At 34.9% G+C, this 24,262-nt stretch overlaps 1 protein-coding gene and 2 pseudogenes across 3 annotated transcripts; 1 reads left to right on the forward strand and 2 right to left on the reverse strand.

The window, feature by feature from the left end:
* The first annotated feature begins 8,400 nt into the window (after positions 1–8,400).
* Positions 8,401–12,419, forward strand: LOC150035348 (disease resistance protein RPP2B-like; annotated as a pseudogene). The gene is made up of 5 exons (XR_016530139.1): positions 8,401–8,436; positions 9,384–9,659; positions 10,162–11,062; positions 11,172–11,265; positions 11,543–12,419. The product of XR_016530139.1 is annotated as a disease resistance protein RPP2B-like (transcript).
* A 1,733-nt stretch (positions 12,420–14,152) lies between these two features.
* Positions 14,153–14,924, reverse strand: LOC150035349 (uncharacterized). The gene has a single exon (XM_090314761.1). It carries the CDS (start codon positions 14,922–14,924, stop codon positions 14,352–14,354), a length of 573 nt encoding a protein of 190 aa, XP_090170887.1. The 3' UTR covers positions 14,153–14,351.
* A 117-nt stretch (positions 14,925–15,041) lies between these two features.
* On the reverse strand, positions 15,042–21,452 carry LOC120080516 (TMV resistance protein N-like; annotated as a pseudogene). Its single transcript, XR_016530318.1, has 6 exons — positions 21,332–21,452; positions 19,268–19,403; positions 18,515–19,021; positions 16,725–17,825; positions 15,821–16,600; positions 15,042–15,741 (listed from the first exon to the last, which is right to left on the reverse strand). The product of XR_016530318.1 is annotated as a TMV resistance protein N-like (transcript).
* Positions 21,453–24,262: the final 2,810 nt, after the last annotated feature.

Raw genomic sequence — 24,262 nt, forward strand, 5'->3', positions numbered from 1 at the left:
GCTATTCTTATCACTTCAACTCTATTCCGATTTGTAGAATCTTTCTTTCGCAAGGGTTGGATGTCTCTCCGTCCTACTGTTTTTCGGAAGTCTCTTGACCTCTCCAAAAATTAATCTCTTTTCAAAGATTCCCTTTCCTCGGCTTTGCCTCGCCTCCTCGCTCTCTGTCTATATATTCTATCCTTCTAGTTTGGTAGCATTGGATATTTATAGATTTCAAGGTGAAACAGCTCTTCTCACTAATGATTGCAAAGATGGGCAGCATTTATTTCCATACTCTGTTGCGCCGTCTGAAAGTCACCAGAAGTTCAATGTATTTGCAACGGTATGGTCTTTAACGGTCGTCAATTGTATTTTACTGCCCTAGACTTTAGTTTCCCCTTATTTACGTCCCATCATGATTTATTATGTTGTCGCCTCTATGTAAGGTCTTTATGCGATCGTTTTTGAGGTACTTCTTTTGATCGCAAACTCAAGTGCGCCATCGCGTTGTATCCTTGCATCGCAATTTCATATGTGCCATCGCATTGTACCTGCACAGAAATAGGCAAATTAACTGCTTTTATGCGATGAACATTAACGATCGCAATTTCTTTTAGATTGGCGCATTCAATCATAATATTGCCTATTTTACCATCGCTTTCTCCCATTGTTTTAATAATTTGAGCTTTAATAACTTGTATTCTACCAGTTATCAATAGATTATAAATATACTATGGTAAGTTGGTTATCATATGTATTTATAATAATATTAATTATTGGATAATAATCTCTTTTTCTCTAATAACTAATTGAGTGGGAGGTTATTGGTGGTTTTCATGGTAACTATGAGATAAAAAGAAAAATGTTTTCCTAAATTTAGTGGTTGTTGAAAGAGATTTCCATTCTCGGAAATTACTCACGGAAAAAGATATCAAGTAAATACGATTTACTAAATGACAGCTTGGAGAGACTAGACAATCGTGGAGTGTTTCTATACGATAGACACTCAACTGGCCAATGAGCTAAACAACCATGTAGCTTTAGCTAAACGATCGCATAGCTTTTGTTAAACAATTGGGTATCGTCCTATACGATAGGCTTTGACATCTCCCACTTGCTCAATCATTTACACGATTGTTCTCCTCCGATCTTGGCCTCTAACCAAGTCCACACAAAGCCCAGACTTCTGGATTCTCACACCGAGAATATCAAGGTAACCTTTGTGGTGGTGTCATACTCAACTCGACACTAGTCGAGGTTCTGTAGAGGTCGTATGTTGCGTTCGTTGTGTTCAAGATCCAGGTGATCGTTGTGTTCGAGATTGCTGTGGATTGAGCAGTGTAATGGTCGAAATGTTCGAGCATTCGTATTGCAGTCTTGCTAGTTGTTCGAGCGTTCGTGATCAAGGGTGTTGAAGATAAGTCTGCAAATGTATGTGTTGGGCCTGCACAATTGAGTTTATGAATTGTGACAGCCTAAATAATGAATTGTAAGCCCTGTTTGCTGATCCAAATCGTGAACCCAAGTTATTTTGCCCCAATTAAATTGGTTTGGTAGAAAACTTGGACCTCCTTTGTCCACGATCTTCCAGTTGATGTGCACCATGTGGAATATCCCACTATCTTTTTCCTGATGGAAGTGAATGACTATTCTTGATTTTGATGGGATTTTCAGAACGAATTAATTTCTTTCTCTCTCTCGTTCTCTCTATCGATTTGCAGAAACTTGTCTAACCCTATTCTTTCTTTCTGATTATTTCGAGCGCTTGCTGTGTGAATGAAGATGATGAAGAACATGCAATCTTGTAGAAGAAAAGAGAAGGAAGAGATCTACACGATGATATACGTGGTTCGGCAAACGATGCCTACATCCACGGGAAGGAGAGGAGATTTTATTTAAGAGCTAAGTCACACCTTTTTCTTCTTACAGATTTCAAGCTTTCTTGTAAGGTTTGTATGTTGTTCTACAAATTTGTAAATGATGATTATTTACACATTTTTCTGATACAAATAGTTACAATAACAAACTGTAAAAGAAAAATAAATGTGAACGACTGTTGAATATATGGTTGAATGTTTGAGCTTATTTTACTTTAAAACTCCACCTTAAGCTCAACATGAAATCTCTTCTCCTTCGAGATTTGACATGTTTTCACCCTTTTTTAGGAAGCTGGAAGCCGATCTAACCAAGACAGTTTGCTAGCTTGAGCTTCGACACAGGTTTGGTAAGCATATCAACAACATTCTTGCTGGTATGAACTTTTAGCACTTCGATTTCACCTTTTTCTATTCTGTCTCTTAAAAAGTGATATTTAATATCTATGTATTTGGTCCTTGAATGGTATTGAGGGTTTTTTGAAAGATGAATGGCAATTTGGTTATCACAGTAGATCTTTACTACTGTTTGATTAATACCAAAGTCCTTCATCAGCCCCTTTAACCATAATGCTTCTGTTATTGCTTCTAATAAAGCCATGTGCTCTGCTTCTGTTGTTGATAATGCTATGATTGACTGCAAATTTGCTTTCCAACACAATAAATTTGGACTATATAAGAATAGATAACCTGTTAATGATCTTCTTTTGTCTTGATCACCTGCAAAATTTGAATTAACATATCCATATAGCTCTAAATCTGTTTCTTTTGTACTTTAATATGTTAATTTTGACTGTTTAGACCAAATTAAGTATCTTAAAATCCATTTTGTTGCTTCCCAGTGTCTTTTCCAAGGTTAGACATGTATCTACTGACAAGAATAGTGTTGTATGATAGGTCTGGTCTAGTAGATATCATTATATACATTAGACTACCTACTGCTTGATTGTATGGAATTAATTTCATTTGAGTCAAATGTTCTATGTCTGTTTCCTTTGGTGAGTTTTCTGAAGAAAGTTTAAAATGACTAGCAATAGGTTTAGTGACAAGTTTTGCATTAGATATATTAAATCTGTTAATAAATTTTTTATAATAGCTTAATTGACTAATGGTTAGAATAGAAGAAGCCTTGTCTCTTCTTATTTCAATCCCAAGGATCTTTTTAGACTGACCCAAATCCTTCATGTCAAACTCTTTCTTTAAGAGATCTTTGACATGTTTTAAATCCTCCTTAGATTTCCTTGCTAGTAGCATATCATCAACATAGAGTAGTAGATAAACTTTTTCCGTATAGGTAATTGAATTAATATAAGAACAAATGTCATAAGAACTTATTTGAAATCCAATACTCTCTATGTAATCATTAAATCTTCTGTACCAACATCTAGGGGATTGTTTAAGACCATATATAGATTTGTTTAGGAGACAGTATAGGTTTTCCTTCCCTCTTTCTTCAAACCTTATAGGTTGAACTATACAGATAACCTTTTCTAGATTTCCATGAAGGAAAGTTGTTTTAACATCTAATTGATCTAGTTCAAGGTTGTACTGAGCAACTAGAGATAAAAGAAGTCTAATAGAGGTTTGTTTTACTACTGGTGAAAGAATTTCAGAGTAGTCTATGCCTTCCCTTTGGGTAAACCCCTTAGCCACTAGCATTGCCTTGTACCTAGGCTTTTCTTCTTTGGTAGAACCCTCCTTTAGCTTATATATCCACTTAGAGGCTATAGATTTGCATCCCTTAGGAAGAGGGGCTAGGGTCCAAGTATTATTGACAGTGAGTGATTCCATTTCTTCACACAAAGCTTGAATCCAAGACCTAGCATTAGGATAGTTTACTGCCTCTTCAAAGTTAGCTGGTTCTTGGTCATTAGGAGCTATTGTGGCATTTAGGACTAAGTTCATGTAATTAGTTTCAGTATACCTAGCTGGAGGAACTATCACTCTTCTTTTTCTATCCCTAGCCAATGAATACTGACTTAAATCAGGTACGACTTCAATATTCTCAGGTACAACTTCAGTATTCTCAGTATGCTCATTTGAGTTTTCCTCTTCTTCTTCTTCAGTTTCATTAAGAGGGTTATGACTACTGGAAGAATCTTCAGATGTCTCCACCTTAATCCTAGTAGTACTAGGGCTTTAGAAACTTCATAAATTGTCTTTTCTTTTTGCATAAACATTTCTTTTTCTCTAAAAGTGACATCCCTACTTATGACAAACCTTTACTCAATAGGATTCCACATCTTAAAGCCTTTAACACCTTATGAAAACCCAACAAACATACATTTTACTGCCCTAGACTTTAGCTTCCCCTGATTTTGGTGAACATAACCAATACATCCAAATACCCTTAGATTTTCTAGGTTAGGTGGATGTTTTGTCCATTTTTCTTCAGGAGTTAAAAAGTTTAGGGAGGAATGAGGACACCTATTTAAGGTGTAAACAGTGTAGCTTGCTGCCTCAGCCTAATACTTTTCACTAAGGATTGCATCTGAAAGAAGACATCTAACCCTTTCCATGATTGTTCTATTTAGTCTTTCAGCAACTCCATTCTGTTGAGGAGTAAATCTAACAGTCTTATGCCTAGTTATTCCTGTTTCTTTACAGAACTTGTTAAACTTTTCACTACAAAATTTTAGTCCAGTGTCAGTTCTTAGATATTTAATTTATTTAGAAGTTTACTTCTCTATCATGAGTTTCCACTCCTTAAACCTATCAAACACTTGGTCTTTAGTTTTAAGGAAGTAGACCCAACTTTTTCTAGAGAAGTCATCAGTATAAGAAAGTAAATACTTTGAGCCATTTAGGCTTGATGTAGAAGCTGGACTCCATAGGTCAAAGTGAATATAATCTAGGATAGCTTTTGTGGTGTGTTGTGCTTTAGTGAAACTTTGTCTTGTAGCTTATCCTAAAACACAGTGTTCATAAAAAGTTAGATTTTTTTAGAGACCTTTAGGTAGAATCCCTTGTTTAGATAGGACTTATAGGCCTTTAGCACTAATGTGAGACAATCTCTTGTGCCAAACATCAGCCTCTATGATCTCATTTGTGGTGGCAACATATGTCCCTGTCATCATTTCAACTCCTTTGACCACAAATAAGTCATTTATCTTTTCCCTAACTAGTATCACCTTAGAATCTTTTAGCACCTCAAGGGTTCCTCCTTTACCCCTGTACTCACACCCAATTGCATCAAGCATACCTCAGGAGATTAGGTTTCTCTTAAGAAGTGAAACATATCTCACATTCCTAAGAAGTTTAATAGTTCCATCCTTAAGTTTCATAGAAACAGAGCTAATGTCTTCTATCCTACAACCTTGGTTGTTTCCTATATAAACCATTTCTCCTTCAATTTCTTTAAAGGTGTTGAACCATGGTCTCATTAAGGTCATATGGTAAGTGCATCTAGAATTTAGGACCCAATCATGTTTTCCTAGAGGATTTACATGGTTGGATTTATCTAAGGTTGAGACTAAAGCATTTGAGTAGATAAAGAAACCTTCTACAACATATGCTTCGGGTTGTTTGCCTTTGGAGTCATTTTCTTTCTCTTGGTTCTTCCTCTTTAGGATAAAACAGTCTTTGATTAAATGTCCTTTCTTCTTGCAATACTTACATTTTATTTTCTGTTTAGACTTATTATCTTCTGAATTAATCTGTAATTCTAGCTCTCTAGTTCTTAAGGCTGATATTATAGTATCAGTACTTATACTATCTCTTCTATATATAGAGCATTTTTAATTTCCTTATAGGGTTCAGGCAAATAATTAAGAAACACATAGTTCTCATTCTCATCACCAAGTTTTTCTCATAAGGTTTTGAATTCAGCAACAATTTTCTTGAACTCATCTAAATTATTAGTTAAAGATTTTGATGAATCCATTTTAAATGTAAAGAATTTATCCCTAAGGTACATTTTACTAGGAAGATCTTTGGTAGCACATAATTCTTCCATTTTAGTCCATATCCTATAGGCAGTTTCTTGATCTAAAACTTGTCTTAGAACACTATCACTAAGGTTTAGGACCAACATACCATAAGCTGCCAACACTCAGTCTTCTTTTTCTAGAGCTGTCACTATGGCAGGGAGAGTTGATGGGTCAAGGAGGGGTCTGTGAGCTTTCTGTTGGCTGAGAATTGTCTTGATTTTGGCCTTCCATAGGCCAAAATATCATTTTCCATCGAACTTCTCTACTTCGAATCTTTCTACTGACATCTTGGACTGAAAAACTTGAATCTTGGATCTTCAAGAACTGCAATCTTGTAAGCCTTTTGCTCTGATACCACTTTTTGGGCTTCACAATTGAGTTTATGAAATGTGAAAGCCCAAATGATAAATTGTAGGCCCTGTTTACTGATCTAAATCGTGAACCCAAGTTATTTTGCCCCAATTAAATTGGTTTGGTAGAAAACTTGGACCTCTTTTGTCCACGATCTTCCAGTTGATGTGCACCATGTGGAAATATCCCACTATCTTTTGCCTGATGGAAATGAATGACTGTGAAACCCGGATTTCCATTGTCCCTACTTAAGTAGGTGGTTAAGGAAATTAACTAAGTGAAAGTTAAATCCTATGTTGAAGTGAAGGAAATTTCTAAGTGTTGGAAAGATTTTTCCTTGAGTAGCTTTGAGTTAAGCTTAAATCGATGAAAATTGACTAAGTGTTGGACTAGGCATTGCTATGCATTGGCCATAAGATCTTGGAAAGATTACTTGGGCAAAGGGAGAATTTGAAGTGGGAGTGACGAATGCCTTGGAGGTTAGACCAATGCATTAGACTCAATGGATGCATTGGAAGAAATTTGAAGGGATGCGTTGGTGGTGGTATCTGTTAGTGAAGGAAGGAAAATGGAAGAATGTGTTGAAGGGTGGCAGGCAGTTGAAGTATGGCAGCCGAGGATGAGGCATTGGGATCGCACGATGGCTAGAGAATGGCATACGTCGAGCAGGCTCGGCTAAACTGACCAGCCATGCATCGAGCAGCCTCGGCCAAACTGCCCAGCCATGCATCAAGCAGCCTCGGCCAGCCATGCGTCAAGCAGCCTCGGCCAGCCATGCGTCGAGAAGCCTCGGCCAGCCATGCGTTGAACAGCCTCGGCCAACCATGCGTCAATTAGCCTCGGCCAGCCATGCATTGAAGCGCCTTGCCTATGCGTCGAGTGACCGAGCGAGCCTTGCGAGTGAACCCAGCTATCGTGCCAAGCGATGCATCGATGCAAGCGCCTATGTGTCGAGCGGCCATGCCTATACAGCAAGCGCCCTATCGAACGACCATGCCAATGCGTCGAAGCACCTTGCCGAGCATCAATGCGTCGAGCACGTCCATGCGGCCGAGCAAGTGAACGATGGCCAGCCTATGTAGCACGCCCATGCGTCGAGTAGCCAACCTATGTAGCACGCCCATGCGTCAATCGGCCAACGCCTATGCCAAACACCATGCGCCCGTGCCAAGCGTGCCTACCTAGTGAGCCATGTGTCGAGGATGAGCGGCCACCCTATGCGTTGGTGATGGCTAGCTCTTGCGACGGCTAAGTTGGGTTGCGATGGTAGTAAGTTGGCTTGCTATGTGTTGATTATAGGCTATGCGTTGATTATGGACTATGTGTTAAACATCCAAGAGTTGGACGCATATAAAGGATGAGATCACATAGAAAACGTTATCAAACATGTGTCTTCTTAAGGGGAAACCTTAGGCCTTAAGCATTTGAGGTGGTTGCATCAGAGGACATGCAATTTGAAGCTCATGTGTTGGCTACATAGGAGAAAGACACTTAGATTGTGTTGATCAAAGAGTTGTGTTGTTAGTGTGAGGACGAAACGCTTGGACATGCAGCCAAATAGGAGGTGTCGAATTTGGAGAAGGTTTGGACGCCTATAAATAGGGCCAAAGACTTCATTTTTCAGATCACAACTCAAAATAAATTGAAAGAGTGGGAAAGTTGAGTAAACCTTGCATTGAGAGCAAAATCCATGCGTTGATCATAGAGCTTCAAAGAGGACGCATTGGACAGTGAAGTCTGGAAAACAGCATCAACTTGGGATGAAGAGTTCTCCCAATTTACTCGTGCATTTGGAGTGATTCCAAATCCATCTGAAAGCTATGAGAGTCTAGTTTTCATGGTGGGGCTGCCTAAGAAGAAGCTTCAAGGAATCGGGCTGGAGAATAAGGAAAAGACATAAGGGTCGAGCTGTCGGGTAAGCTAGGCCAGTCTTGATATTTTGATGTTTCTGGCCAAACACGAGAAGTTATGAGCTAAAAATTTTGAAGTAAGCTTTCTGAGACATTTTAGAGCGTAATTTTAGAAGGAAGTGACTCGAGATAAAGCTTATAACTATGAGTAGTTTGAGCTTTAAGTTGAATCTGGAATTTAGGGTTCAAAAGAGGAGCCCGAGAAGACCAAGGAATTTCTAGAGAGAAAAGTTCCTAAACGACCAAGGTGAGTGGTACTTTCCTTTAAGTATTAAAGCATATCTTTTAGAGTAAATTGTATATGCTTAGGTTATGAATGAGTATCTAGCGTGAGAATGAGATTATGTGATCAAGATGGTCAGGGGGTCAATAGACCTAATGCCTGAGCCCGTAAGCAAAACCTCACGGGATGGTCAGGGGACACGAGAAGTCTAGTTCCTGAGCCTGTGGGGGGATCCTCGTATGGGATGGTCAGAGGGCCGATGGGCCTAGCTTCTGAGCCCATGAGCAGGGAGCTATGTGCACATAGGAGACAGAGGGAAGATACAAAGTGAGCATTGTAGCTAGCAACAGTTATCTATCTACCGTGTGTGTAGGTAGACAACATACTCATTCTAGCTAGTTATCGGTTTAGCTATCTACCGTGCGAGTGGATAGAGTTGAGAACATACTACTCGAGGTGGAGGTTTGAATGTAACCTCGTATTCGTGATATGCTTGCTATTTATGAGTTGAAATAGACTCTAGAAGTTGCTTACCACTCACTGAGCTTTGTAAAAGCTCATTCGGTTATTTCATGTTTTTCTTCCCAGGTAGTGAAAGGTGAGGAGTTCCAGGGTGCTGCTTAGGTCAAAGTCTGCCACAAGCCACAGTTACACTTCCGGAGGTTTTACAGTTGTTGTTGCAACTTTGTAGTTAAGTCTTGGAGTTGTAGTAAACGTTATATCGTTGTAATAAAATGGGCCTACTTAAATCGTTGTAGTTTGCCTCCTTGACTTAATCAGTTGACTGTTGAATTTGTTTATTGGTATCAGAGTTATTTCTGCAAGAGTTTTTAGGCAGTAAGTGTCAACCAAAGGGTTGATAACTACTGCAGTCACGCCCTTTCCTAGGCTAAGAGGGTAGTCTGGGGCGGGGTGTGACAATGACTATTCTTGATTCTAATGGGATTTTCAGAACAATTAATTTCTTTCTCTCTCTCATACTCTCTATCGATTTGTAAAAACTTTTCTAACCCTATTCTAAAACTATGTAAGAATTTGTGTACATAACATATATATACTATTGTTTTGGGCCCTTGTAATTAATTATTGCTATATTATATTTTTAGTTTGCTAGGAATTAAAATACATTCAGGGAATAGTGATGGACTTAGAGGAAGAAGAAGAATTAGTATTGGAGACCAAGTCATTTGCAGATATGTCTGAGCTAAAAATTTTACAAATCAACAATGTCCAACTTTCTGAAGATCTTGAATGTCTGTCAAATAAATTGACATTGCTCAACTGGCCTGGCTATCCTTCAAAAACTTTGCCATCAACGTTTCAACCACCACCTCTGCTTGAATTACACTTGCTTGGTAGTAATGTTGAACGACTTTGGATTGGAAGAAAGGTTAGCATCTACATGTGTATACATAAATGCTAATTGGTATATTATTTGTCCCTAAATTATGCATCATATGCTAAATGTGTCAATTGTTTTGAGATGCATTGAATATGTTGTCCCACATCTGAAAAGAATAGGAAAGTCATGAGTTCCTATATCTAGAAAGGGTGAGAAAGTAATGGGTTTCAAATCGTATAACAGGATCCTATGGCTATGGTTTCTTTCTATATAGTCTTCTATTTCATATTTTTTCAGCTTGAAAAATGATGACTTATTCTCCCTATGGTCCTGGATGTAACTAATACACCATTGCTGATTTACATAAATCTGTGTATCAATTTCTTCTTGTTTTTTATTCCTTCCTTCTCAGATTTGTTTCTATCATAATAAAGTTGCATCTTATTTGAACTATACACAATAAAATTTAGTATATTTTATAGATGATTATATGTCTTCATTACAAAATTAATGTCTAACTGAGTCGATGCAATTGATTGTTTTGCAATAGAAATTTAAGAACTTGAAGGAGATTGATGCAAGTGATTCAAAGTATTTAGTCGAGACTCCTGATTTTTCAGAGGTTCCAGATCTTCGACGATTGAGTTTACGTACCTGTGAAGGATTGCATGAAGTTCATTCTTCAATAAATAGTCTCGAACGTCTTGTTTTATTAGATATGGAGGGTTGTGTCAGTTTCAGAAGGTTTTCATCTACTATCACTTGCAAAAGGCTCAAAACTTTAGTTCTTTCTAACTCTGGTCTTGAGATTTTTCCAGAGTTTGGATGGTGCATGGAATATTTGACTGAGCTATACATTGATGGGACTTCCATAAATCAAGTTTCTCCCTCCATTACGTATCTAATTGCCTTGGTTTTATTGAACCTAAAGAATTGTATTAGACTTTCTAGTCTTTCATCTGAAATTGGTAGCTTGAGTTCACTTAAAACTCTCATTCTCAATGGCTGCAAAAACTTGGACCAAATTCCACCAAGTTTGGGGAATGTAAAGCCTCTTGAGGAGCTTGACATTGGGGGAACATCCATAAGTGTGATTCCGTTCTTGGAAAATCTAAGAATTTTGAACTGTGAAAGGCTGAAAAGCAATATCTGGCATTCTTTAGCTAGTTTGCCAACATAATCTTTTCGGTCACTCGAAGATTTAAATTTAAGTGATTGTAATCTTGTAGATGAAGACATTCCTAATGATCTTGAACTCTTTTCCTCATTGGGAATTCTAGATCTCAGCAGCAACCATTTTGAAAGGCTGTCAGAAAGCATCGAACAACTTATTAACCTTAAAGCATTGTACTTGAATGATTGCCACAAGCTAAAGCAAGTACCCAAGCTTCCACCAAGTTTACGATATGTGGGAGGAGAAAAGTCCTTGGACATGTTAAGAATTTCTCAAGGCAAAGTGTCTATCCTGATTCATGTTTTTCTTTCTTCTTTTTATTTATTTTTCATTTTTGGGTGTTTCCAATTCCTCTACCTTATTTGATAGTTTTATTTCGTTTACAGGTTCTCCTGCAATCACCTTATCATCTTCACCATCTAATGCTCCTCTCTTGACAAATGTTGACAATTTCCTAGACGAAGATGATGAAGATTACAGGTAGAGTACATAGAATTTCCAATAGATATTAAATAGGGAGGAAATGACATTATTACAAGGATTTGAATACAAGATCTCCTGCTCTGTTAGACTGTTACCATGTTAAATCATCGACTAACCCAAAAACTTAAGCTAATGGGTGACAATAAATTTAGTTATAATCAGTCTTTCAACAAAGTATAACCTTTTCCATTCTTGCTTTGATTCACAATGGTATATTTGATTGAATTCTTCAAAAGCATCCAACTGATAACTTTGACATACTTTGATCCTGCAGAAATGAAGAAGTGGATATTGTCAAGGATATGTGGAAGCAGTCTGATCATAAGTTAGTACTTTCTTACAAAACTAGTTTTGTTGGAATTGAGAATCAAGTTGAGAAAGTGTGTAATCTCCTAGACTTAGAAAGGCCCAATGACATACTTTTTGTGGGGATTTTTGGATCAAGTGGCATAGGCAAAACAAGCATTGCTGAAGTTGTTTACAATACAATTATAGCTGAATTTGAGAGTGGTTGTTTTATATAGCTTTCTTCAAAGCAAAACAGTTTGGTCCCACTTCAGCATCACATGAGTAATAGAAAGGTTTTTATTGTCCTTGATGGAGTTGATGAAACAAGGCAAATTCAAAAGTTAGCTGGAAGCCCGGATTGGTTTGGAGCCGGGAGCAGAGTTGTTCTTACGAGTAGAAATAGGTTCTTGATCAACTCAATTATAGAGATGAAGTGAAAGAATACAACGTGGAGTTACTTTCTCATGAGAGTGCTTACTCACTGTTTTGCAAGTATGCATTTGGACATTGGCCTTTTGATAAAAAAGAACTTTGTAATGAAATTGTGAAAAAGGTTGGAAGACTTCCATTAGCTTTGAAAACCATTGGTTCGTATTTGCATAATAAGGAGTTGGTTGTATGGAATGAAACATTGAAGAGACTAGATGAAGTGGAACAAGATTTCTTTGATACAATATTGCAGAGAAGTCGGAAGAATATACACCAACATTAGGCCAAATCTAGCTACTTCTTTTTACTCAAGATCCAACGTGCCTGGCAAATAGGTATATGTATTATTATTATTATCATTATTAATTTTTGCGCTTCTTTGTTCTTTTTTATGTCGTTGATTTAGTTGGAAGATAATTAGAATTTTGGCCTTATAGTTTGTTATTAGAATTTAGTTTCTATAGTTTGATAAAATACAAACTATTTATGAGGATTTTATCAAAGCATGGAAACTATTTATGAAATTTTATCAAATTATAACAACTAAATTCTAATTTTTAAAATCATATGGAAAAAATTCTAATTTTCTCCAAAAGTTCATATTTGTAATTTAACCATACGTTATTCACTACAAAAAGTTACAAATTTTATTCTTTAGTCCTTTTTTCTTGTGAATGAAGAAGCCTAATCATATATTATGGTGTCTAATAGCTCCTAAATGAGCTTAGTGTCTCTAATCTCGCTCATTTAAAATTACTAATGAGTTTAAATGACTATATTTGTAGAAATTTGAACACTAGATGCATTTCGTAGCATTATGGACAGTTGGGGGTTAATCTAGAGTTATTAGGAGTTAACAGAGCATCCAAGACTTCAAAGGAATCAAAAGGACAAAAGTACCCCCAAAAGTCCTAGCACCATAGTGCTTGGAATGGTGTGCAAAGCATAAGTAGCAAAAATGGGACATTGTCGCGATGTTGTCCTACAGTGCAACAGTGGACACGTGCGTGCTGCAAAAACTCACCCAACCCATAGAGTCACGACACCACAGCGCTCTCGACACGGCTTATATATACCTTCTTTGCATTCTAGTGTTGAAGGATAGGGGTCTCCTATGGAGCCTCTTCTACGATTTTCTCTATTCATTTCCTTAGTTTTAGATTGTATTATTTGAATTATATGCTGGCTCGATATCAATGAGTCTTGACTACTTCCTTTCAGTATGTATTCTTGGTTTGTTATGTTTTAGTTTAAGATGTTTTGGATGAACCCACTTATAAATTATGTGAAGATTCAGAATTTAATGCATATTTCTATCTCTCAACATCTCTATCTCTTGCTTGTATTCTTTAGCTTGTTTGAATGGTTAGGAGGGGCAAACCAAATCAAATTTAACATTTAATCAATAACCATCATGTGTTGGTTGTCAGAGTAGCAAGGGTCATCTTATGGGTTTGTGGCGTTGCAGTGTTTGTAGACTCACATAGTTGTCTTAAGTGACTTAGAGATAAAGAACAAATTGAGTAGTTAATTGGGATTACCATTCACTAGTCATCATGGTTTAGTCCTAGAAATTTATGTTGGATTTTTTTGGCAAAATATTAGAAGTTCAATTATCTCACATAAAAAAGATTTAGGAAAGTCATGGGTTTGTCCTCCATTGAAAAGGTTTAGAAAAGTCATGGACTTATCCTACATTGAAATGGTTTAGGAAAATTATGGGTTGAAAGCACTATAAAGAACCTATCCCTTTGTATTTCAATTGTCCCAGTTAGAAACATTTTAAACTTAGTATGCTAACTCTTATTAAGTTCTTTTTGTATTCTCTAGCTCGAGAGTGAAAAAAGGTTTGAGTAGCCAAAAAGTTTTGAGATAATGCTATTGTAATTGGGATCGAGAAAGAGAATTAATCTGTGTGATTGTAGCAATTTTTCACATAGTGATTTTTTTATTTTTATTTTTTTGTCTGTGGTTTTTTCTTCAGTTTGGAGTTTTTCCATGTTAATTATTGTGTTCTCAAATTTTATTGTTTTCTTTTAATTTTTCGATTATTTTTCTGATTATTTCTTGGGGTAGAAATGAGAGGGTTTTTTCCCCAATACTTTATACATGTGTTAATTTGTGTTTGAATATTCTTTTTAAAGTTGGAAGAGTAACATTGAGAGAATAAAAGAAAATTAAGAGAAATTTATATACATAAATAAAAGAAAGCTATATATATACTAAATACACTTAAAAATATTAATTGTTTCAAAGATAATAGCATCTCACAAAACCACATCTGAGTAAAAAAGACAAAAATGCTTATTGATGCAACTACAAAAACTTGAAAGAAGTACATACAGTTCATCTTTTATCCAATGTCATCATTGAATTTGAGGCCCCTTTCCTTTGTGGCTAGTGGATGATGGAACAGTTGACTCCATTATGATCTTATCAATCATCATCCTTTCATGTTTATTTATCAGATGAAGACCACAATTCTTCACTCCAAATAGCTCATAACAACTAGTTTCAAGTGTAATTTCAAACTGGGTGCAATAATGCCAATTGATATCAAATCCATTAAGGGGAATGTACGAGAGCCAAATGAATTGTGAAGCATATTCACTCGAGAGTTTTTGTTGAGATATAAAGTGACAGTGCTTTGGTAAAATTTGATATGGGTCAACTTTGAGTTTGCATATAAGATCCGCAACTTTTATATACCTTCCTTGTTCTGGAATAATGTCATTTAGTTTTCTTTTTTTCTCGTCCACAACCACAAGAGCACACACAGAAAGACCTACACTGTCTCGAAATTTTTCCAAATATTGTGGTAACTTTATTTCTGTCATGTTTCCTCCGCTTTGATTGGTGAAGAGTTTTGGAATCTTATCTCCATCCAGAAGAAGATCAAACTTACTTCTAAATCGTTCCTGTAATAATATGAAATCCATTATGTAAATTTTATGAGGGAAACGAAATCGACAAGGAAAGAATAAAAAAGACAAGAAGAAATCAACATAGAAATTTACATGGTATAGTACACTAATAGTGTGTTAACTACGTCCACAAGCAGATGAAGATCAGTTTATTATCCCCAATACTCTGAGGTTCATCCTTAGCAAAAATGTTGAATCATCAGATTCAAATGTATAGGATGAAAAGTCATCCTTTGCAACCTCAAGTTCATCACACCTACATTCACTATTATGATCATAATGTTGTCGAATCATGGTGCAGAAATTGCGTTTAGAGCAATAACGTTTAGCGAACAACTTTCCCAAATACTCTGATACATTTAGCCAGGAGAGTAAAGATGAAACACCACATGCTTTGATTTTGACCTTGCTTGCATCTATATGATCACAACAATAACTAATTGTAGACTTGATAGAGAAGCATCTTTGAACCATCAAACTATGATGTATAAACATTCAAATTGGTATGTATGCTACGCAAAAGAATCTTGTAGCTTTAAATTGGGACATCTCATAACCCATTGTTCCACCAGAACATTTCAAAGCTAACAGAGAATCCTCCAAGTGCAAGATGATCTAAAATTAGTGGAAATTCAATGTTTGTTGAGAGGAAAACTCCACAAACATTGCTTAGATCAACATCTTCATACATGATATTGAGTGGTTTACTGATTGAGAATTCTTGCTCATACTGGATGTTTATCCAATTCCCTTCATTTATCTGGCCAAACCACTCCAACATGTCGACATCTTCATGGATGATAGTGGATGGTTTCTCTTATATAATATTTAGCTGCAAAAAGAAGAATAATTAGGAATTAAAGTTTTTATTTATCCAAAAGGCGGTGGTATTAGATCGATTTTATGCATACCACAAACGATCTTCGAGTAAATATCGAATGTTGGAACAAGTTCATGGCACATTCTACATTTGTATCCTCGGAACGAATGATAAAATTAAGGTAAAGTTGGTGTCCAGAATTTGAAGGGATAAGCAAAATTTTGTTATAATATTGTTCTGACATTGATCTGCAGTCTATTCCTCCTACATATTGCAAACTGTCTGGACGCTTTGGTAAGTCTTTAAGCTCAGTGCAAAAATTCAGGTTCAATGTTTTTAACTTATTGAGGTGGCTAAGACTATCAGGGAGTGTTGTGAATTTATTATAGCTCAGATCTAGTGTTTCTAATGAGGAAAAGCAATGGAGATCTTCAGGAATGTCCTCATCCATAAGTTTGCAACCCATCAAATTAAGAGTTTTAAGGCACCCCAAACCAGTAGATACTGTTTGATGAATGTTGAATTGAGGGAGCATTGACTTCCAAATTCGATGTTGAGTTGGGGGAGAATTAAGAGTTTTAAGGCTAACCTTTTTTCCATCCCAAAGTCGTAAAATGTGACTATGAGGCAAGAGTAGTCCAAACAAATACCGCACTTGAAACGTTGGGGGCAAACTCTTCGAAGGATAGCCAGGCCAATTAATTATCTGCAACAATTGAGAGAGATATTCAATGTCTTCAGAGAGCTCCACATTATTGATTTTCAATATTCTTAGTTTGGTCTTCTCTGAAAAGGATTCGGTATCCAATTCTAAGGATTCATCCATTTCTTTTTCCAAACTTAAAACTCTTCCTTGAATATGCATCAAGTCCTAACACACAAAAATAAAAAAAAATAAAAAAAAGTAAAAATAAAAAAGAACATAATAATGGTAACTTTTGAAGGAATAGGAGAATGTTAGGCATAAACATTATAAAGTAAACCGATTTTCTTACATGTTTTTCAGCAAACTTGCAGTAGAGATCTTCATGAAGCCAAATCCTACTCTGTTTTTCTGGTTGACTGAGAGACTCCTTACGCAACAATTTATCGACCCATTTCAAGAATTAAATCATGCACCAATATTTTCTTATGTGAAACTTCAATTAAACATCTTTGCATCAATAATTGTATTTCACTCTTAGCGCTACAACCAAAACTCTCCAATATTTCAATTACTCTATCTTCATTTTTTCCATTGAAGAAACATGTGATGTCAAGAAAAACTTGTTGGCTTTCTACTGCCAATCCATCATAACTTATTTTCAATACATCAAAAAAAACTTCTTTCATCCACTTTGATGAGCCTCTTCAATGTTTCTCTCCATATTGTAGTCTCTTTACCATATAAAAAAGATCCAATCACTCTTAAAGCCGATGGAAGTCTTTTAGCCTTCTCAACCATCTCGTTACTGAGATCCATGAAACTGTCAGTGTTTTGACGATTACTACCAAAGGCATGCTTCAAAAAAAGTTGAAGAGCACTATCATGATCTAGTTCCTCAACATTGTATTCTTTCATTTCATCATAATTATGATGGTTCAATATTCCTTTATTTCTAGTTGTAATGATGATTCTGCTTCCAGGACCAAACCACTCGGTGCTTCCAGCCAACATTTCTAACTGCCTTCTCTCTTCAACGCCATCAAGAACAATAAGAACCTTTCTACCACTCAGTCGATGTTTTATCATCTCTACTCCATGATTCTCATGCCATATTCTAAAATCTTCTTTATGAAAAATTTGAGAAAGCATTTCCCTTTGTAATGACACTAAACTTTGCTTTGAATCACCTCCAGGTAATGTTAGAAAGCAGCAATCATCAAACTTTGAAAGAACACAATCAAAAACAACTTGAGCAATAGTTGTTTTACCAATACCACCCATTCCTACTATCGCAACAAAGCGTACGTCATCTAATCCTAAACCAAGATGCATATTCATATGGAGCAATCGAGATGTCATTCCAACTAAATTCTTATCCAATGCTTCCAACTTAGGACGCCATACATCAAATATTTGATTTGCAATTTTATTTACTATGTCTACCTCAGAACTGCAAGATAAAATTATACTTCATGTTAAGTGACTACTGTGAATTAAATTGTAATATTCAATTTTCAAAATTTGATCCATGTATATATAATATTATGATTTTAACACAAATGATAACTGAAATTTCTTTAACATTTAGTCATCTCATAATTTTATAACTTTCTTTTTAGGATCATGCTAATATGAATCTCTTGGAACAACCAACAAATACACATGCACGATCCAGTTCTTGCTACTTTGCAGTCAACAGGACTTTTAGCAACTAGACAAGCATTCATAGTCAAAGTTTCAATTAATTATAATCATATGCTAAGGAATAAGAATAAAAATTAGCATATTAGCAAATAAATATGCAAACAAAATAATGATAGACACCTGTGACTAATAGACCTCAATCATAGTCAATATTGTGTCATATTTGCAAATAGTTTAACATTGTGTTAGATTTGCAATTATTTTTGGGTTAGATATCCATATATACAATTGGCCTAGCTAATTTAACCCATTTTTTTCTTTCTATACTAATTCATATCCTAATAAGCTAACCAAATACAAATGTTCAACTTATCTTCACATATACATAAGAATATAGGAACCAGATTAAAATTGATAAGAGATCAAATTGAAATAATTAAAAGAGATGGCGATAAAAGTTGTTTAAGAAATAAATAATAGATGTTTGAAGTTTACCTATTCTTAGTGATGACAACTCCAGTGTGATTGCCAATTTTCTTCATTGCACTTTTCCAACTTTGGAGTTCCTTCAAGCGCTTCTCCTTCTCTTGATCATCAATTTCCTTTAGAGCATTGGCTTCATGTTCATCAAAACTTTTCTTAAAAGTTCCAGATTGATCCTTAACAACAGATGGATCAATATGATAAAACACAGGAAGAACACGATCCATCGTAGTTCCCATGGAATCCATTATCTTAGTCAACTCTCTCAAACACCATTTAGCAGAAGCATAATCTTCAGAAAGAACGACAATGGCAGATCTCGATTCATCGATTATTTGGAATAAGCCATGAAGATCATCTCCATTCAAGAAAGCCTTTATCCCCAAACGATTCAAAGCATCATACAAATATCCTGCAAAAGTGTGACGAACATCTCTACCTCTAAAGCTTATGAACACATCGTAGTTCATCTTAGGACGATCCAAAGAAGATGATGATGAACTATGCATTTTGTAAGGTCTGAAGATAGAAAGAAAAACAATGTTGACTAACCAAGTATGTGTTTGGTTTAACTTTTAACGTGTCTATCTTTCAGGTAATCAAATAATAATTTCGAAAAAAATTAGAGTGTTTGGCAACAACTCAAAATAATTTTTTTTAAAAAAATGAATTTATGAATTAAGTTGGTTTGAGAGAAATATTTGAAAAGAGTAATCAATAAAAGATTATAGGAACCAAAAAGAGAGGAACAAAACGCATTTTTACCCGCAGAGGCAGCACAACTACAGCGACAGCAGCACACCCACAGTGGCTTGCTCTGACAACAGCAGCAGCGACAACCACTTATCTTCCTCTCTTCCTTGGTTCTTTCTCTTCTGTGAATTGTCAGGTTTTCGAAGATCTAAAAGAGCAAGTTTATAAGTTGGGATTTGGTTCTTCCATCTTTTCTTTATGAAAGTCATCGTATAAAAAAAGGAGGAATTTTGTATGAATCAATGTGATAGATGACTGAAAATGAGAGAGTAAGGAAAAGAAATGATACGTACTCAGAGGGAAAATAATAAACTTAATGGTTCATTTGGTTATATATCTCAACATACCTTGCCCCATATTACACCACCAAAAACTTAGAATGTTGGAGAGCTGACAATATGTCCTAACTAAACTATAGAATCCATTGCAAACTTATAAAAATTAAACATTTTTTTAAAAATAGTTGGTGACTAACAAAAACTTATTGAAACGGTTCAGAAAAAATATATAAACACTTCCAAAATATTTCATGTGCATCACCACACCAGGTGTGTGGCTCACTCCACACTATCCAAATTTTGGTCCAAAAGTCTAGAATCTCACCACAATGTTTTTAATGAGGAAAAAATGTTAGCTAGCCACTCTTAACTATAAATGTAATAACTAATATTACAAACCATCATAAATCTAAAGAAAACATAAAATAATTGAAATGATGCTAGCTAGCCACTCTTAACTATAAAAATAAGCATCAGTTCTACATACATACAGAATAATGTAGAATTTATATGCGATTGGTGGCACATGATCTGGACTTTGATAGTCTCATTGGACACTCAAACAGATCTGGTAGAAAAGTTTAAAACAAAAGATTTGGGTAAAAAGCAAATGAGTGGTGAGAGGTTATAAGAAAACAATTAAAAGAAAATATGAATTAACATAAATATTCATAAATGGTTGTTACTTGTTAGTAAACGGGTCCAAGTCCAAGGGAACCAGGAGGCGGCATGGGGGACCGTGAGTACCAAAAGGGAAAAAGTTAGACCCTCAAGTTCTGGATCAACCAGCCAAGCTTGAAGGATTACACCAAAAGGGAAATGATCGAGTCAAGCCCGACGCTAGTGCACATCCACTGCAATCTCGAGGGCCACAACTACCTTGACACCGTCCACATTACATGTAATACAAAACAATTGGCAAGGGAAGGACTTTATAAATAGCCCCATTCAACTGCACCAAAGAGGAGAAGGAAACTCCAAAGGAGAAATTCTAAATCCTCTTCTCTGTGCTTAGCTAAACTAAATACTCCTTGTACTAACTTAGGCATCGAAGTGTGGTAAGCTCAGCACCACACTGGTGTGAGTACTCTCACACAGGTCAACTTGAATGAAAAGGTCGGACCTGAGGAGCAAGTCGACAGAGCACGCAAGGGCCACATGCGAGTTTCCGACACCAACATCTATAATGTAATGTAATTAAAACCATGAAAATGATATTATTCAAATTCCCTTTATTTTTGTACTCATCCATGTGACTCCCTTACAACCCACAGTAAAATTTCTCCCTCAGTTTCACTTACTTGGTAGTTGTACAACACATTTCCTTTTGATTCTTTTTACCATAATCATTCCTTTATCTTCTTGCTATCCCATGAAATAAACCCATTTTCTTGATCACTTTCACAAAATTCACACTTGCTGCATCATTTCCTTCTTTCCTTCTTTCCTATTATTCATCCAAACAAAAGCTTGGAATTCCTATTTCCTTTTCTATCTATTACTTTAGACAACCTCAAAAAGAATTCCCCACAAGAATCCACACAATTTCATAGGAAACAAATTCAAACAAAACATTTATGAAAAAGGTAAGAAAATCCAGAAAACTATCATTTAATTTATTTTTATTTTTTTCGTCTCTTTCAAAACAATCTTTAAGCAAATACGCTATCAACAAAATCCATAGAAACTTTTAACCAACAGACAATCAAAGACTTGCATTAAGAAGTGTCGTCCAAATCTTTCTATAATTTTATTGATTCTTCTATATTTAAACTTTAAAGAATAATAGATAGCTTACCGGGTTGGAAAATTTTCTTAGCGACTCTCCATTATTCTCTTTCTTCTCTGCCGAATTTGCAATCATATCCCTTTTTTGAGATATTTATTTCTCAATTTCTCTCTCCATTTCCATTTCTTCTTTTTTTTTTCTTTTTCTTTTTCATTTTTCTTTTGAGTACCTCTCTCTCTCTCTTTTTCTTTTGAAAAGTCAATTTTAGCCCATCAATTTCATAAATTAGTGGTGAAAAATAAAACTTCAATAATATTCACATTTATCAAAAAATTTCATTTAACAACTCTACACCTCAAATACATACTTCATAAATTTAGCATAATAACTTTAGAATTCATGACTCAACTCAAACAATCTGTTAATTTTAGTTTCTACTGTTAAAATATATACAATGAAATTAGACAATATAGTGTACATTAACTAAACTACTTTAAAAAAAACTAAAATTAAACAATTGATAATTATTTTAAATGAAAAACTTGCTGAAAATATCTTCAAATATAGCAAAACATCACTGTCTATCAGGGATAGACAATGATAAATATCTATCAATATCAATGATACACAGTGATAGATGTCTATAAATGTCTCTCTGATTATTTCTATCTATCATTAATAGATAGTGATATTTTATTATATTTATAAATAAATCGACTCATTTTCAATATAGAAATTAAAATGGTATTTTATTATTTCTCGCTTTCTCCTTTCCCTTCCCTCCATTTACTTTTCCTTCTCCATGATCGTGGCTTCCCTCTATCCATATCCACACATTCTTTTTTATTATTTCTTTTTTTCCGTTTTCTATTTCTTTTTCTACAAAGTTTCAAAGTTCCCTTTTATATGGGTCAAATATTTTAATATTATTTAATTTTTATCCCTATACTTTTAAATATCAATTTTAATAAAAATCCTTAAATTTACAAATTCAATAATAGTTTTTCAGAATTTGTTAATATAGCAAAAAAATAGAAAAGCAGATTTTTGTTTTTTATTATTCTAAATTTACCCTTATTGATGTTTCAGCATATATATCAATAGTGTATCTGATATATTTTATATCTGGTATATCAGTCATTTGATATACATTATATTTGGTATATCAATTGACTAATATACTAAAGATAGAGTATATAAATTATAAAATAGATATACGAAAATTATCATTCATAAACCATATTTAACAGTAAAGAAGTCTTTGCTCATTTACTATTATACAGTTGACTTAATTTTAGTTTTATTCGTTTGTTATAGAATATTATTTTTCTGGTACATTATAATTAGTTTGTGATGGTTCAATCTGTTATGTTACTAACCATTTGGAATCATCTAGTAATGGCTCACGTGTGATGCACGTGTTTATTAATTTTAAGTTTATTGGTTCATTTTTTTATGTTTTAAAGGTCTTATGTTGAAAATTCATTTATATTTATTAATTATAAATCATGTTGATGAAGTGAAATAGCTTCTAGTACCTTATACTTTATAAATATATATGATACAATAAAATCTCTTTCTAAAAAAATATATATATATATATTGTAAAATTAGTAATACATGTAGAGATTCGAAATGTAACATTAATTAAACCCGCATAGTGGTGTTTTGTTGACATAAAATGTACTTATTCGACTTCAAAGTTAACTTTTACATATAATAAATCTATTTTCTAAAGTGAAAATATGAAGAACAACTTTTATTGTTCTAACATCTCTTAGCGGATACCTAAACTTAATAATTTACCTATTATATGGAACAATCAATAGACACCTAAACTCGAAGAGTCTTGTCCCAAAGATTGAAGAGTATCAACAAACATTTAAACTAGAATGGTCACATTTTTATACATGGACCACACTCATATAGGAATGGATACATTAATTCAATATGTGTAACCACTTGCATCCAATGAGTTTGTTGCCTTTTTGACCCTTAATCTCAAATTATTTAATTTTAATTAATTAATTTATTGATGTTTTGATGATAACAAATATTTTTTTAACTAAAAATTTTATTATTTTTAATAGTCCATAGCATAGAACTCGGAACAACGATTCTAATGCCTTTTGAATCACCCAAATCTGAGTTCAGATGAAAAAGTTATAGCTAAAACATATTTGAAGGCATATTACTCGAGGTGTTGACATGGCAGCCAAATTGAACAAATTAGAAAGTATCTTTTGGAGCTATAGAATGAGTGTCACGTGAGGCTTAAATTAGCAATTGGTGGATTTGGATCTTTCTTTAAAAGGAAAAAGAAAATAAAATGATTTTACAATTATTCAAAAGAGTAATTCTTATAAATATAAAAAACCAAAGTGTTTACAATCTATGGCCAAAAATTGTCAAAGGGAAGTCAAGTTTCCTTTATTACAAAATTCCTAAAATATTCCTGTGCTTTCAACTCCATACATCTTCACCTACGACTTCTTCTTCTTCATTCTTCCTCATCTCTTTCCTCGGCATTGTTCCTTATCGATGATAACTTCTTGCTCGACATTCTCTTCCTCATCGATGACGTCTTCTTCCACGGTTTTCTTCCTCATTGATGACATTCTTCCTTGACCACAGTACGATTTATTCCTCGATTTTTTTCTTCTATTTTCTGCTCATGTAAGTCTACGATTCTTCCTCGGTTTTCTTCTTTGATTTTCTGCACGCATTCGTCTATGGCTTCTTCCCCATCCACGACGTCGTGGCTCCTCGACAACACTATCCTCCATCCATCGTTGATAAGGGATTCTTCACTCGCACACGATGGTGCCTCTACAACGGCACTCAACCATCCGCCATTATCGTTTCTCTCCATCCTCTTGCTCCTTAGTTTCAGCAACCTTTTATTCATAAAAAATGAGTGGGTCGCAAATGGAGGTGCGTAAGCATTAAATTCTACAACATTTTCCCTCCTCCTCTCCAATTTGAACCAAACGGTGAACT

This window comes from Benincasa hispida, chromosome 6 (assembly GCF_027475165.1).
Source record: "Benincasa hispida cultivar pf3 chromosome 6, pf3_genome.v1.1, whole genome shotgun sequence".
NCBI classification, from domain to species: domain Eukaryota; kingdom Viridiplantae; phylum Streptophyta; class Magnoliopsida; order Cucurbitales; family Cucurbitaceae; genus Benincasa; species Benincasa hispida.